At 43.0% G+C, this 15,285-nt stretch overlaps 1 protein-coding gene across 3 annotated transcripts in view; it reads left to right on the top strand.

Annotated features, from left to right (window-relative positions):
* Window positions 1-15,285, top strand: part of LOC117460612 (pleckstrin homology domain-containing family G member 4B) — a 33,862-nt gene that overhangs the window by 13,616 nt on the left and 4,961 nt on the right. For all 3 annotated transcript variants that reach the window (XM_071205863.1, XM_034102169.2, XM_034102170.2), the window contains exons 2-19: window positions 470-667; window positions 1,657-2,878; window positions 6,644-6,847; window positions 7,495-7,618; window positions 8,022-8,115; window positions 8,629-8,715; window positions 8,917-9,033; window positions 9,265-9,363; window positions 10,180-10,322; window positions 10,430-10,568; window positions 10,683-10,805; window positions 10,894-11,058; window positions 11,291-12,156; window positions 12,632-12,881; window positions 13,592-13,681; window positions 14,407-14,631; window positions 14,843-15,013; window positions 15,105-15,282. In XM_071205863.1, the coding sequence (XP_071061964.1) occupies window positions 1,873-2,878; window positions 6,644-6,847; window positions 7,495-7,618; window positions 8,022-8,115; window positions 8,629-8,715; window positions 8,917-9,033; window positions 9,265-9,363; window positions 10,180-10,322; window positions 10,430-10,568; window positions 10,683-10,805; window positions 10,894-11,058; window positions 11,291-12,156; window positions 12,632-12,881; window positions 13,592-13,681; window positions 14,407-14,631; window positions 14,843-15,013; window positions 15,105-15,282 (4,081 nt within the window). In that variant the 5' untranslated portion in view covers window positions 470-667; window positions 1,657-1,872. The remainder of the gene's footprint in view (window positions 1-469; window positions 668-1,656; window positions 2,879-6,643; window positions 6,848-7,494; window positions 7,619-8,021; window positions 8,116-8,628; window positions 8,716-8,916; window positions 9,034-9,264; window positions 9,364-10,179; window positions 10,323-10,429; window positions 10,569-10,682; window positions 10,806-10,893; window positions 11,059-11,290; window positions 12,157-12,631; window positions 12,882-13,591; window positions 13,682-14,406; window positions 14,632-14,842; window positions 15,014-15,104; window positions 15,283-15,285) is intronic.

Raw genomic sequence — 15,285 nt, 5'->3', positions numbered from 1 at the left:
GCATCACCCGAATGTGAATATTACCGGTACCAAAAGAAAAAATACTGAAGTGCAAACCCAACTCCCACTAGCATGTAAGCCTCCACCACTCGCAGAAAGTTCAGACCGAGCCAAAGCTATTACAAACGCCAAATAACCTTATGTTGCCATGTTAGCAAAGCGCTACCTGGCTGTATCTGCTGCCACTGTCCCTAGAGAGGGTGTTCTCCACAGCAGGAGACATTGTTAGTGCCAGCAGATCTGCCATTTCAGCAAGCAATGTAGACAAGTTCATCTTTCTTTAACCAACATGAAAATACAATGACAAGCAAGTCCTAATGTCAAGCTGGCTGCTTAGGTACTAGTACAGTTCAAATACAGATTATTTCAGTTCATCGAAATGCTGCACCTTAATGTTATTTTAAAACGCAAAAAACGTTATCTGTATTAAGATATCCAACATAAAACAGTTCTTTGTCTTCCTCCTCAGGACACTGAGTCTTTGGACAGCTGTATCCAGAGCACCTTGTCGGCCCTTTACCGCCCCTTCAGCTCCACCGCGGCCACCGTCCTGTGGCAGCTCTTCAGTGTGGTGGAAAGGCAGTACCGAGGAGACGGCCTCCGCTGCCTCATTGACTTCTTGCTTCCTGCCAAGAGGATCCTTCAGATCATCCAACAAGAAACCTGTGTGAGTTATTCATCACTGTGGAAGCTGAAGATACATTGATTTGACCTTCTGTGATTTATTTCCAAAATCATTTTGATTAACAATATAGTAGTTATTTTTTTCAGGATCCTTTTTGGCCTCATTCTGAAATAAAACATTAAGAAACTGCACACAAGAGAAAAAATAAAAAACCCTCCTTAAACAACTATCCATATCTCCTTTCCTAAACACTTTGACCAAACCAAACGTTGAATAATAAACATCATGATAGATAAGCCACTAAAGTGACACAAAAAAATTGTGACAAAAGAATGTGAGAACAGTGCTGCTGAGTGTGAATATCTGTGCTGAGTGGGAAGGGGGAGCATCAGACTGAGACAGAGTTCATTATTGTTCCAAAAACAAGATGAAAAGCTGCCATTTTTCTCTGAATAGGGAAACAGAGGCAAACTGTTGTCTGTTTGAGAGGCTGCCATGGACTCTTGGGTCCAAGGTGAAATCCAATATTCTCACTCACAAGCTTTGATTGCTGTGGGTTAGGCTTCTACAACCGAAGCACGGAAACTGTATTCCTCTGCATTCATCTGAGCTGTGATTACACTCTGACGATAGCCATAGTTTGACCCAAGCATAGCCCCTGAGAACAGCTTACTATGTATGAGAGTCTTTGTATTGAAGGCAATATGAGAGGCTTCAGAGGAAGATCACATCCTCAAACAAACCCTTCAAGCACAGCATCTTTGCTTTTAGAGCCTGTTTCTTATTCTGTCACAGAATAAATATTGTGTTCTGCTTGCTGCGAAACCAGGCCTGATCAGACAGGTTTCCCTCTTTAGTCGAGTGATTGCCATCAGTGATTCAGCCTGTGTGTCCCGTGAAAACATCTCGCCACTCCATTAAAGTTAAACATGTGTTTGAACACAGCTTTGCAGATGTCAGTCGTACCACAGCTGAGCAATGACACACTTTTATGAGAGTGTGTATTGACAGATTTCTCTCTTTTCTCTCAGGTGAGGTTCAGAGGATTGCTGTTCTATCATGAGGGGTGGCCTCTCTGCATCCACGAGAAAGTCGTCTTGCAGCTTTCCCCCCTGCACAAAGTTCGACTAAAGCAAGGAGACTTCTACTTACAGATTGTTCCTTTAGGCCGTAAGACTGCAAAGCTTGTGATAAAATGTCTGTCGGTCACTGGGCAGGCAATTACAGAAGTCCCCATCGCAGAGAGCATGTATGGCAGCGTCTTCACAGCTGAGTTCTTGCAGAATGTAACACGGGACCGAAACCTGCACCCACTACAGAACTGTCTGCTCACCACTGGTACGGCTGTGTTCAGGACGCCGTGGAAGAACGTGGTCAACCCTCTGTTTGTCAGCAGCACAGCAGACGCCATCATGCAGGCGCACTGCAACAGAGGTGGCTTCCGTGGTCACCTGAGCACCTGCAGCACCAGCGGGTCCACGGGCACTCTGGACAGCCACCGCAGCTCCAGAGAGTCGCTGCACTCTCAGGGAGCTGACTCTATCTTCTCTGAGCCAAACTCCCCACACAGACCCCTCATGGACCCTAGCGGTGGGAGCCACAGTGACAGTGCTCCGGACGCTGCTACACCCATCATTAAAATGGAAAGGCCCACTGAAGAGTGTGGGATAGGGAGCGAGGATAGCGCTGGGCGGGCCTCCAAGATGCTGTCTTTTAGCACGGACCTCAGTAACCCAGGCCCTCGCCGTCGCCTCCCAAGGGACTCCGTTCAATTTGAGAGCAGAAGACTTTTCCGGAAGTCTTACATGGAAGCCCTGCAGAACCCCATGAGTCTCGGGTCCAGCTCTGAATCCATACTGGAGGAAAGCTCAGAGCACAGTGCTTGCTTAAGAGAGAGTCCAGTGACACCAGGCAGCAGCCCAGACCCCCGGACCTCCTCCAGAGAACACTTATCTCGGAGGTTGGGCAGCCGGAGCTGGCTCGGTGGAGATGACTCCAGGCCCAGCACACCTTTACTTTACTTACAGAGGGGGCTGAGGAGCGCAGAGAGACGAGCAGAAAGACGCTCAAAGTCGCTGGAGAGGACTAACAAGGCTGGACAGGTTAAAGGCCACAGAGAGCGATCCTCCTCTGGGGGCTCAGGTACCACCACCCCTAAAAAGCTGATGAATGGCTACGCTCTTCGTTTCGGGAAGCTGGACCTTGAGGCAGCTTTGCCTGGTTCTGAGAGGAGAAGCAGCAAAGACGACTCAGGTATGTGATGCTGTCAAATAAATCACACTTAAGTTACTGTAACATTTGACTTGCACATACCTTTTCTGTTGGCTTTACCGTCAATAGAAAGTTCCAAAGAAGATTTACTAAGTACAGTTTTGGGACACACTACCATATGTATTACTCAAAATGGGAGTAAGGGAACCGTTTATAATAACATTAATATAATGTTAAGATATAACTTGGTCATTTACCAAACTACATTTTGAATGCAGGACATGTTTGGTTTATTTTGTGTCAATCCCATATACACCTGCTGCCATTAAAACTCACTACTAGACCAAAGAGTAAAGCTTTGAAATGACAGAACTCTGCTTTTCGAGATTATTTAGGTTTAGTTCCAACAAAGAATATATATATACAATTATGACACATTTGTAAAAGGTTCACATCCCAGTTTAAATGAGGGTTAAATATATCAAATAGATTTGGTTGTATGCTTTCTGAAGAACTCAAAACTAATACAGGATTGTATTCAGTTTTGCTTTCTACAAGAGTGGTTGAATTTTAATTATAGTCCATGACTAATTTCTCCCTTATAACCTAAGGGCGTGAAAACCAAGTTTCACTCTTAATAGTCAAATAATGGCGGTTCGTCACCAGGGTGAGTACTCGTGCCCTGCAGCAGGAGCGGTTGCAGCAGGAGTGGTTACATCAGAACGTCAGGTGGCTGCAGTTGGAGTTGAGACAGCTTTTAACCTAAAGCGTTAATGCTGTCATTGGTGACAGATAGCTTTTCAAAGCCCACTCTGTGTAGTCTTTGGCACGTTCAGGGTACAGGTATGGCCCTACCCTGGAAACAAAACTTCAGAACCTCACCACCCTGTGTTTTCTTTACCACTGTCAGTCTGTTTTTGTTGTGTTGGTTCATACAGGGTAGCTCAGGAAAGGGGCGATGTGAGAATACCACCCAGGGAATTCAGTTGTTTTTAGAAAAACACTGATTCTTCCGTGAATTGAAATGTGAGGTTAAAACTGGCTGAATTTATTTAAATCCTTGAATCCGTACCCTGAACAATGCCAGAGCATAGCTAAGGTTGTTAGTATTGTTCAATCAGAGGTGAGATGTGTGTTATTTTTTTAAGTCTGTGAAATACCCACCATGCAGCAAAAATACAGTAGTTAAATGACATTGGTTTTGCGTTCCTGAGATTACCTCAGAGGGGATTGTATTTCAGCTGTTGCAAAGCAGGTTTCCCACAACGACATTTGAAAGGCAACAAAGGATCCTGTAAACCCTGTAAACCAACCACAGGGACCCCAGCATCCCACAATGAGATGACCCTACAGTGTTATTGGGGCTGGGGGCTGTACTGATACCAGATGGGTTCTCTCATTTACAAACGTTTCTTTGTAAATCAATCAGCCACTGGGGATCCACAAGGGGGAAAAAAGCCTTTCAATCCATGCCTGTGTCTTTGGAGGGTCCATTCAGTCGAGGAAAACAAAACCTAACATGCTCTGACTCACAGCACTGTGAAAGAAATCCTCCTGAAGGGGTTGAATTACTCATGATATGTACGAGCAAACTGCAATATCAAAACACATCCTCTGTGATTTATGTGATCAGTTACTCAAAGGTCCATCCATCCACCAGTGCACATTTAGCCTCTTTACGGCTTTCCAATGTGTCCAGCAGACTACACAAAATACAGACTTTCACACAGGACAATACTCAGGAGGCTTTACTCTACATTTGCCACTTCCTCTGAAAACAAAGCAATTTAGGAAACATGCAGCAAACACAGGCCTGGCCACACAGTCGCACAGGAAATGCACCGACCGTTTGAAGACAATAGAGGCTGAGCTGGGAGGTTTACTGTCACAGAGCAGAGCAGGACAATACAAGAGGCCTCAAACGGTTTAAAAACACACAACAGGTATCCATCAGAAACTGATATTTACAGATCTAACTGTAGAGTTGGCTGCATAATGGCTTATCAAGGTTTTATTATTTTTCCCAAGCATATTAGTTCTTGGTTTGAAATGACCTCTATCATTTATGACTGTGGCTCTAGGGATGGGAATGTCTGCTGGTCAGCGGGTTAGACCACTGCTTTGAGCCAGACTGAAATATCTTAAAGGTCCCATGTCATGGCCATTTCTACTGATCATAATTCCATTGTTGAGGTCTACTAGAATAGATTTACATTGTGCAATGTTCCAAACTCACATTGATTTCTCATATAGCATCTCTGTATAGTATGTGTATTCACTCTCTGTCCTAAACTCCTTGTTGGAGCTCCTGGGCATGGTCACGTCACTGTACCCAGGAAGAAAAAGACAAATCTCCAACGAGGCGTTCTGGGGCAGCAATATAGACAGGTATTTTCTGTGTTAGAGTTGTACTCTCTACAGGGTGTACTTTGAGGGGTTTTGACTCTGCAGACCGTTTACATGCAGAAAAAGCTACACACAAGGGGACGGGTAATAACCGGAAAAGCATGACATGGGACCTTTAACAACTAATACTGTATTTAATCTCTTTTAATGCACAAATGAAGGGAACTGGCAATGTCCTATAGTCTAAGATTACATGTGACAAATATCATTGATAAGTAAAAAGCTCAAGCATGATACGATGCTAAACTGTATGACGGTGAACCCAGTAAACATTACCCCTGTTTAACATCAGCACGTTAGCATGCTGGTATTAGCCTTTAGCTCAAAGCATTCCTGTGTCTAATTAAAGCCACATAGCCACAGACATGGCTTTAAACAGTCTTATTATATGGTATTTTAAATGTTCTCATAAAACACAAGTGTTAACATTTGTTACAGCCTGGTTTCCTGGGTGGCAGACAAGAGTAAACATGATGGTAAAATCTATGTATTACAAATTAGTTGTAATAATGAAGACTTAAAGTCTGTGACATCAGTAGGGCGAAAAGTAGATGAGCTGCATTGGTTTTATATTTTAAAAGCAAAGGAAAACCCAACAAAAAAGCCACAACTCTGGGATGTGTGGATACATAGCATCTAGGTGCTATATTCACACCAGGCTCAAGTGTGTGCAGCAAACATGGCAACCAAAACAGATGAGCTGTCACACTTTGTACTACAAATCAAATACTCTGAGTTGAGTTTCCTCAGTTTTAAAACTAGGGCTGCATGTAATGCTTCTTTTTATTTTCAAATATAATCCCACTGCTTTCTTTTGCAAACGATTAATAGTTTATTTTAAAGATTTCCAAAATAGTGGGAAGAATACAAGCTTACAATTTAGTCTAGTCTAAAGTGGCATAATTTGCCTTGTTAAAGTGTTAAAACCAGAGAATTTAAGCTTGGGAAATGACTTAACACATTTGCTGTCCAGTATTGTTCTGTCGACCATCTTACAGATCTTAGTGAGGCACAGTGAAGTATTCAGTGGTTAAACAGCTATACTGAGTTTTCCGCTTCAGAAATAGGTTCAAGCCTATAAATTGTGTCAGGAGCAGCATTCCCATAAACAGAGCCTCCAGGTTTGGAAGATGAAGATGTGAAGATAAGAGAGTCTATTACCGCCATGAGTACTCATGAGTCAGGCCGACTAAACACCTGGTCTCCATGATGACTCAAAGTGAACTCACTACTACAGCACCTACCTCACCTATAATAAACACTTTTTTGTGAGGAGTTACGATTACTACTGAGGTGAAAGGAAGCTTCTAATTTATATTGATTGCACTGTATTTTTGTGCAGTTGCGGCTTAGTAAGTATCACTCTGACAATGTGCCAACTATTTATATGTTTTTCAACAGGACAGCGTGATGACACCATCAGCACTGAGAGCAGGCGGCACAGGCATAGTGGAGAAGAGCCGCACAGTCCTAAAGCAGCCAATGGGACGACGCTCAAGAGGCCTTCAGCATCAGGCTTTTCCTTTGAGAGTTTTTCGGCTCTCCCTAAACTGGTGTCAGAGCTCAACCAAGAGCTGCTCACATCGGGTGCTGTGATCCTGCCAGGTAGGGGATAAGTGATGCGGACATTGCTGACATAAGCTGCTTTCAATTTGACCTAATGGCTTGTCTTACAGGTATCTGGAAAACTCATTAAATAGTCCTGTACTCATATTTCACTCACATTGAAAGCAGAACATAGTGCCCCAGTAGTTTACATTGTAGGGCGGGTGGGCGGGAGGGTGTTATCCATTTCAGTTAATATCACAACTAAACAACACATGTGCAATGCTTATTAAAGCCTTACCCTATTGTAAACAAAATGATACCATGATATATCATCGGTCCAACATGTCTTCTCCATTGCTGGAAATGAAGAACGGGACTTAACAGAGACATTATCTTAATTTAGTTTATGAACCGTTGTGGTCATTGTTAGTTTTTAATATACTACTGGTTCATCTCTAGATAATATTGCACTTTGTAAGGTCTGTCGTGAAAGGATGATATACAAAACTGGGTATTCCCCTCTCCATTCATTGTTTTTGTCACTTCAGTTTTGATTTAACAGATATTATAGAAACGTTTTGCATTAGTATCTGAGGAGGACATTGTGATCATAGTGAGCTGCTCAAGCTCAAACACTCCTGACATAGAAAATGAAGTTGACATGTGAGTAGTCAGTGACCCCCTTCTGGCCTTCTCTCTTCCAGGAAACCGAGATCGCAGTGGGAGGGCCGTGCTGCAGGTGTGCACCAGAGCTCAGGTGTGGGCAGGTGAGAGTTGCACGGTCAGTGACCTCACCTGTTTACTGGGCTACTACTACTCCACGCTGCGGTAAGTCATACACTCTGGGTTTGTTTTGTCTGAGTTAAGAATAACTCCAGTAACTTTCACAGCTGTGTCTTAGCCCTGAGGTTAGCATGAGTGCACATTAACACATTTAGCCTTTTGCTTCTAACTGCAGCTGTCTTTGATAACTTATAAATGAATGAAAAAGTCAGAATTTGTATATGGGGTAAGGTCAGTAAAGGTCTTTAAGTAAGGTATTTCTAGTAGAGAATATTAGATCAATGTTATTGAAGTTGTTAGACTCTCCAAATCCATCTTAAAATGTGATATTATCTTCTTCTTTGATCAGGTTTCCCTCAATTGATTTCTTAGCCGTCAAATGATGGTATTTCATGCAGTCAAGTGTTTGATTAAAGACAGTGCACTGACAGTAATGCTTTGGTTTCAGGAAAGAAAGGTGTGATCAAGGCTTAACTGTTGTGATAGACAGCAGGAGGCAGCAGTCTGTTCCAGCTCTGTTGTCATCTCTGTCTGAATTGCAGGTGAGCCCGCAGTGGAAAATATGTAATTTCTCTCCAACACACACCCAGAGAGTGTTCAGACGCTGCTAAATCTCTGTTGTCTTCTTGGCCGGCTCTCTCACAGTTATTACACTATGACGCTCCTTACACACTTCTTATTGTTCTAGCTTTCAGTCTGTTTCACAGTCTCTTGTTTACTTTTTTTAAGTGACACACCTTCAAATGTGTAAGTACTGCAGTTGCAAGACATTTTTCTGAAAAAGTCTACCCTCAGGGCTCTTGTGGGGAAGCCTGTACTTACATGTCTGTTTTTAACCGCACACTGGGAGCAGGCTGGCTGCAGCCGTCTTACAAGAGACATATCATCATGTTATGGTGATGAGTTTTCATACTGATGTCAGGATCATAATTATTTAAACCACAACACGTGCGTCATGAGTCATTTTTACTACGCATTCTATATCTACATGTATTATCATTTATTTTCTGTATTTGAAGTCACTTTGTCATTCATTTGGCATGGTTTTTTTTCAGGCGTTAGCACCCAATGCACTTTACACTGTTCTCTTCCTGGTGGACAAGGAGACAGCAGCCAAACCTGAGAGAGACATGGATATACAGGTGAATTACCCTTTTTTATCAGATGGATGATGGGTGTTTTGAATTAAGTGATTCACTCCTGCTTAAATGCTAGATCTAATGACATTTCATAAGAGATTTGCAATCTTTTCAATTAGATTTAGATGTGATGTATTCCCATGTAATGTTTTGTTGGAGTCTGTGCTGACACAGACATGTGTTTGTTATCTTTTCTTGCAACAGACTGAAACACTGTCGTCTCTGAAAGCCCTGCAGAAGCACATCGATCAAACCCAGCTCACACGAGAGCTAGAGGGCCACTTCCACTACGACCACAAGCACTGGATCCACTTCAGACAGGTGGGTGTGACGGGGGCGGCTGGGAGTTGTAAACATATTTGTAAACTTGCTTAATAGGTTGGCTGGGGTGGGGATACCTTTGCAAAAATAAGTTGGATCCTAGTTGTTATTAACCACATGTATTATATATTACATGTTTTGTCAAAGTTATGTCGTTAATAAATGGCCTTTTTCTTTACATTTGCTAGTGCTAATATTCTCACTATGTCACTTTCTCTCGCTCTTTCACAGAAAATCGACCCATTTGCCAGCAGTTGTAGCGCGGCCATCTCCTCTCTTCAGGAGTCCATCAGCACCCTGAGCAACAGCGGCAACCTGAAGACCTCTGAGGTCAGAAACCAGCTCCTGTTGGCGGTCTGGCCTTCTGATTTATTATACGTCTGACACACAATAGCTCTTTGCTGTTTCACCTTAACCGAAAACAGTTCAGGAGTTTGCTTAATGAGTACCTTTCATGATCTTTGTGCTGTTGAGGTCACTAACAAGAATTCCCAAAACAGACTAAAATAAATCATTTCAAATACACATTTGGCATAAACATTTCACAAATATGCAACATCCATCCATCCATTCATCCATCTTCTCCCGCTTATCCGTGGTCGGGTCGCGGGGGTAGCAGTTCCAGCAGAGAGCCCCAAACTTTCTTTTCCCTGGCGACATCAACCAGCTCTGACTGGGGGATCCCAAGGCGCTCCCAGGCCAGCGAAGAGATATAATCCCTCCACCTGGTCCTAGGTCTACCCCTTGGTCTCTTCCCAGCTGGACGTGCCTGGAACACCTCCCTAGGGAGGCGCCCAGGTGGCATCCTAACTAGGTGCCCGAACCACCTCAACTGGCTTCTTTCGACGCGAAGGAGGAGCGGCTCAACTCCGAGTCCCTCCCTGATGACCGAACTTCTCACCTTATCTCTAAGGGAGACACCAGCCACCCGGCGGAGGAAACCCATCTCGGCCGCTTGTATCCGCGATCTCGTTCTTTCGGTCATGAAAACATACATTTTTATATTCAAACATCAATCAGAATACTTGAAATACAAAACAAATATCATAATGTAGTCAAAGTTATCAACTGGGGAAGTGTCATGGTGATATGTATTAGTTAACATTTTAACTGTGTTCACCTTTATTTGTTATATGTTTATTTCAGGAGGTGTCTGAGGTGATGGAACAGCAGAAGACTCTCATGAAGCGTGTACTCGATGACACCCGTCTAAACAGACTGCGCTTAGAAGGAGGAACTGTCCTTGCACGCATCAGGAAGGACGAGGCCTCTGAGAATGAAAACTACAGGTACTGAAGGAAGAGAGTGTTAACCACATGTGTTAACATGAATAAAACCTGTGGTGACGATTAAATAAACTTCTTATAACTTCTTATTGTTTTCTTTGTTTATTTAGAGATGCTGTAGACATGTTGAATGCACTGTACAACCAAGTAGATGAAGAAGTCCATAAGCTCGTGATCCTCTCCAACAAGTCACAGAAACAGTTAGAGAGCCTGCTGGAGGTGCGCACTTTTGAGGAGCAAACACAACAGGTGAGCTTCACGCTTGTCATTGTCATCATTGTGCTGCAGATTTTCTGATGCTTCTTATTTCTCTTGACAAAAATAGAATACTCATAATTTTAAAAAAACGCCCTCTCTTTCCAGATAAAACTCTGGTTCAGTGTAGAGGGAGAGAAGCAGCTCACGCCTTTGGAATCAATCACTCTGTCTGTGGCCAAAGTGAAGGAGATGAGAGAGAGCTTGGAACCGTTTCTGGAGGAGTCAGTGGTAAATATGGCCTCAAAACATATTCTTATGTGTAATCGTTTGAAGACAACTAGTGCTTTATTGATCTGTGTTGTCCTTATCCTGACAGCACCAGCAGAGACACGGCCTGCAGCTGGTCAAAGACTCTCCGGAGTCTCTTCCAGGTTCAGCTCTCCTTGACTTCAAACAACATCTGGGCTCCATCCTAAGCAGAGTGGAGAAGAGGAAGACCCAGCTAGACATCCTAACCAACCTGTATGACTTCTATGACTCTGTAAGTAAAAACTAATGTAAAATGTCACAGCAAAAAGCATATTTTTATTATACAGAGATAAAAGCCTGGGGTAGGATCAAGAATACACTTTCATCCAGGGTACTCTCCAATTAATACTATATAAATTAATCATAATCCAGAAGTATTTTTCATATTTCTTTCTGGATTACCTATACTTTGTATCCAACTAAGATATAGATCTTTGTATCATCTTTTTTTTTTCAATGTGCAGGCAAACCAGTGGATCGAGCACTGCCACGATTATTTCCATCAGCTGAATCTGGACACTACAGGTGCCGGACTTTCCCCATCTGTGGAAAAGATCCTGCAGGATTACTACACCGAGGCATCCAAGTTCTCCACGGACAACTTCGGCATCCTGAACGACATGGTGCTCTCCCTGGAGAGTCCTCAGCAGCTGCAGCAGTGGACCTCCGTGTGGCACAAGTGTCAGCAGACCAAACAGCAGTTAGAAGAGACTTTGGCTCGAGCCATGACTCCATCCCCAAACACCACGGCTGTTGACATAGCGGCTTCTTTAAAGACTCCAGAAAGCCAGATTTCCACCACAGATCATCATGGCGTGAAAGCATGTGTTCTTTTCCCTGTTTCACCATTAACTTTTGAGGACATCAAGCCCCACTCTGCTGGGCCTTTCTCCAAGAGCCCAACCAGTTCAATCTCCTCCTCACATTTCACATTCTCCCCCGACCAAGACAGCAAACTAAGGCAGAGTCCGTCCTTGTTTGACGACACAGACAGCGACTGCACCATCGACTCGACAATATCCTGCCACTCAGAGCCCGTCTACTCCGGGACGTCCCGCCTACGCAAGCAGCCCATGAAGAAGATCATGAAGAAGACGATGAGCTATGAGCTGACCCAGAGGGACAGCGGTCATCACTCGGACGTCAGCCACATTCACGGCTACACTGGTGTGTACATAAAGGGTTTGGAGGTGGCTAATAACGTGTGTGCAGAGAAGAAGCTGCAGAGACCTGACGTGATGAGCCCCGCTTTAGGACGCAGCCGCAGCATGTCCACGCCCTCCAGGATCAACAACGGAGGCACTGAGGTAGAGGGCAAGAAACAGAGCAGGTGAGGAAGTGAACCAAAGATATTAAACATAAACTGGAATATTACTTTACATGTTGTATTATAAAAGTGTTTATATGTAGAGAGCATGGACAAAAACCACAAAAACAGAACAAACAATATGACATTTCTAACAAACTTAGCTGTAAAACTGCAGTTACATTTTTTGGGAAGTTCTTTCCAGTGCAACACAAACTTTCTGTGTAGATTCCCAGACAAATATGGTTTAATTATTGTTAAAGGAACCCTAAAATATTCCAATTTATTTGTATATTATAAAATAATGCTGATGAAATACGCAAATCCTTATTTGAAATACAAATAAGAATTGTGTTTTTGATTTATAAAAGGATTACTTAAATCATCAAAATAGTTGTAAATGTTTGTATTGATTACCTAATGTTGTTTTGTATATGTACCAATGCACAGTAAATATCCTAAATACTCTTACACCCTATCATGTCTTTCTGTCCACCAGTAAAGTGCAGCACATCATGGACGAGATGATCACCACTGAGCGGGAGTACGTCCGCTCTCTCAACTACATCATTGAGCACTATTTCCCCGAGATGGAGCGCCTGGACTTGCCCCAGGACTTGAGGGGTAAGCGCAGCATAATTTTCGGGAACGTGGAGAAATTGTGGGACTTCCACAGTCGGTACTTCCTGAAGGAGCTGGAGTCCTGCGCCCACTCCCCACTGTCCATCAGCAGCAGCTTTCAAAGACACGTGAGTCCAGACAGTCAGTCGTATTGCCCTGAAGCAGCCCGCTGACAGTCACCGATGTTTTTAAAAACAACTTAAAGGGGACCTATCATGCAAAATGCACTTTGTGATGTCCGTCATACATAAATATGTGTCCCCGGTGCGTCTGGGAACTCACGCAGCGTCAGAAAATAAAACCCTCTCTCTTTTAAAAAGCATTTAAGCTCCATACTATTTCAGAAATAATCCTTGACGTGGTTTAAACAGGATGGCGTTTTATCACAACCGAATTTAACTTTATCTCCGGTAGAATTCTGATCAGGCATTAGCTCCGCCTCCTTCTTTCTTTTTTTCAAGCTAAGGACCCAAAATCTGCGTTTCTCTAACAGGGCTGCAAAAGAGGGGTTTGAGCAGTATGAGGCATGGCTACAATGGGTGATCTGTTTGGTATTTTGAAAAAAAACTTCACCGACATGTTTTATATAGGTATGGACTTCCAATATATGTTTCAAATATAGCATGATAGGTCCACTTTAAGTTATTGTTTTCAACGTATTCATGTTTTCACTGTACCGTTCTATTATTGTTTGTATCCCCATTTAGTCCCTCATCAGCAGCATAATGAACCCATACAATAACTGTCTCCTTGGAGCTGACTCTTTATGGTGTTTGGCATGCTGAAATGCATACCTCTTACTGTAGTCAGTGTTGTAACATGTTAATCTTGTGTGCAGGAGGATCAGTTTGGAATGTATGCTCTGTACAGCAAGAATAAGCCTCAGTCCGACGCTCTGCTCAGCAGCCATGGGAATGAATTCTTTAAGGTGCGTCTGGAAACTCTGCTTACATTCCTCAAACAGAGGCAGGTCAAAAGTTCCTGATGTTTACGTGAAGCACTCAATAAATGGATCCCAACAAATATTTAATATTAATAATACCTTGACATGGTTGATATTGGATTTCAGCTTTTCACAAGACAGTATATTGGTATCAAATCATTTAAATTATAGTAAAGAAATGCCCAAAAATACGTTTGAGTTTGACAACAAAATGTCTCAGCTCAAGATATTACCTCCTTGTTGTTTTCACTGTTAACGACATCAGTGGATGGAGCTTTTGAGTTCATTTCGACAGAGTGTTAAAATGTCATAGTAAAGTCTAGCAGAGAGCACCGAAACATTGATTTTTTAAAGTGAAAATTGTAACACATTTTATATTTATTTGTATCTCTTCTAAGCTTAACTACATATCACAATGTTGTATTGATCATGTTTATTGGATTCTTATATAAAGGTTTGTTTGTGTGATGTGTTGATGATGAAGCTGATGAATATATTTTGTAGGATTTTTTAAATGTAGAAATATGGAAAACAATAGCAATATAGACTGTCTAATAACTTTTAACACAGGTACTAAACAAGAATAAACAATAATCGACCTTCAGTTTGCACATGTTTTAACATTTGCATAAGTAGCCCATACTATAAACAACAGTTCGTAGTAAGAGCAGTGAAACCACGATGATAATCCTGAGTGTTTCTCCCTCCAGAACATGCAGATGGAGCTCGGGGACAAGATGGACCTGGCCTCCTACCTGCTGAAGCCCATCCAGAGGATGAGTAAATACGCTTTGCTGCTGAAGGACCTGATCAAGGAGTGCAGTCAGTCCCAGGAGCAGGAGCTGAGCGACCTCCGCACCGCAGAGGAGATGGTCAAGTTTCAGCTTCGCCATGGCAACGACCTGCTGGCCATGGATGCCATTCGTGGTTGTGATGTAAGTAGAAAACACATGTGCTGCTATGAAGGATATGTTGATGTCAGCATAAAGAGCCAAACACTACTTAAGTTTATTATAAGACACTTTGACAAGAACTATTTTTAAATTGGAGGTCATCTTGTTATGCACGCAGCACAGTGAGGTCAGCCTCCCACCAGGATCTGTATTGTTCCTCTGACGCATGTTATCGGCCCTGTTTCCTCTCCAGGTGAACCTGAAAGAGCAGGGTCAACTCCGCTGCCAGGACGAGTTCATAGTCTGGTGTGGACGGAGGAAATACCTCCGCCACGTCTTCTTGTTTGAAGACCTTATCCTCTTCAGCAAGACCAAGAAGATCGAAGGAGGATATGACTTCTACATCTATAAACAGTCTTTCAAAGTAAGAGTTTATTTTGGTTCTGTTGGTAGTTTCTTCTGTGTGTACAATAACAAAACATTTAACAGTGTTTTTTCTATTCTTTTCTTTTTAGACAGCAGAGATAGGCATGACTGAAAATGTTGGCGACAGCGGCCTACGCTTTGAGATTTGGTTCCGTCGGAGGAAGTCTCAGGACACGTTCATCCTGCAGGCCAGCTCTGCAGAAGTCAAGGCTGTGTGGACCGCCATCATAGGGAAGATCCTGTGGAGGCAGGCGCTCAGGAACAGAGGTG

This window comes from Pseudochaenichthys georgianus, chromosome 16 (genome assembly GCF_902827115.2).
Source record: "Pseudochaenichthys georgianus chromosome 16, fPseGeo1.2, whole genome shotgun sequence".
NCBI lineage: Eukaryota > Metazoa > Chordata > Actinopteri > Perciformes > Channichthyidae > Pseudochaenichthys > Pseudochaenichthys georgianus.
The sequence above is the reverse complement of the archived record's forward strand: the minus strand, read 5'-3'. Positions and strand labels throughout refer to the sequence as shown.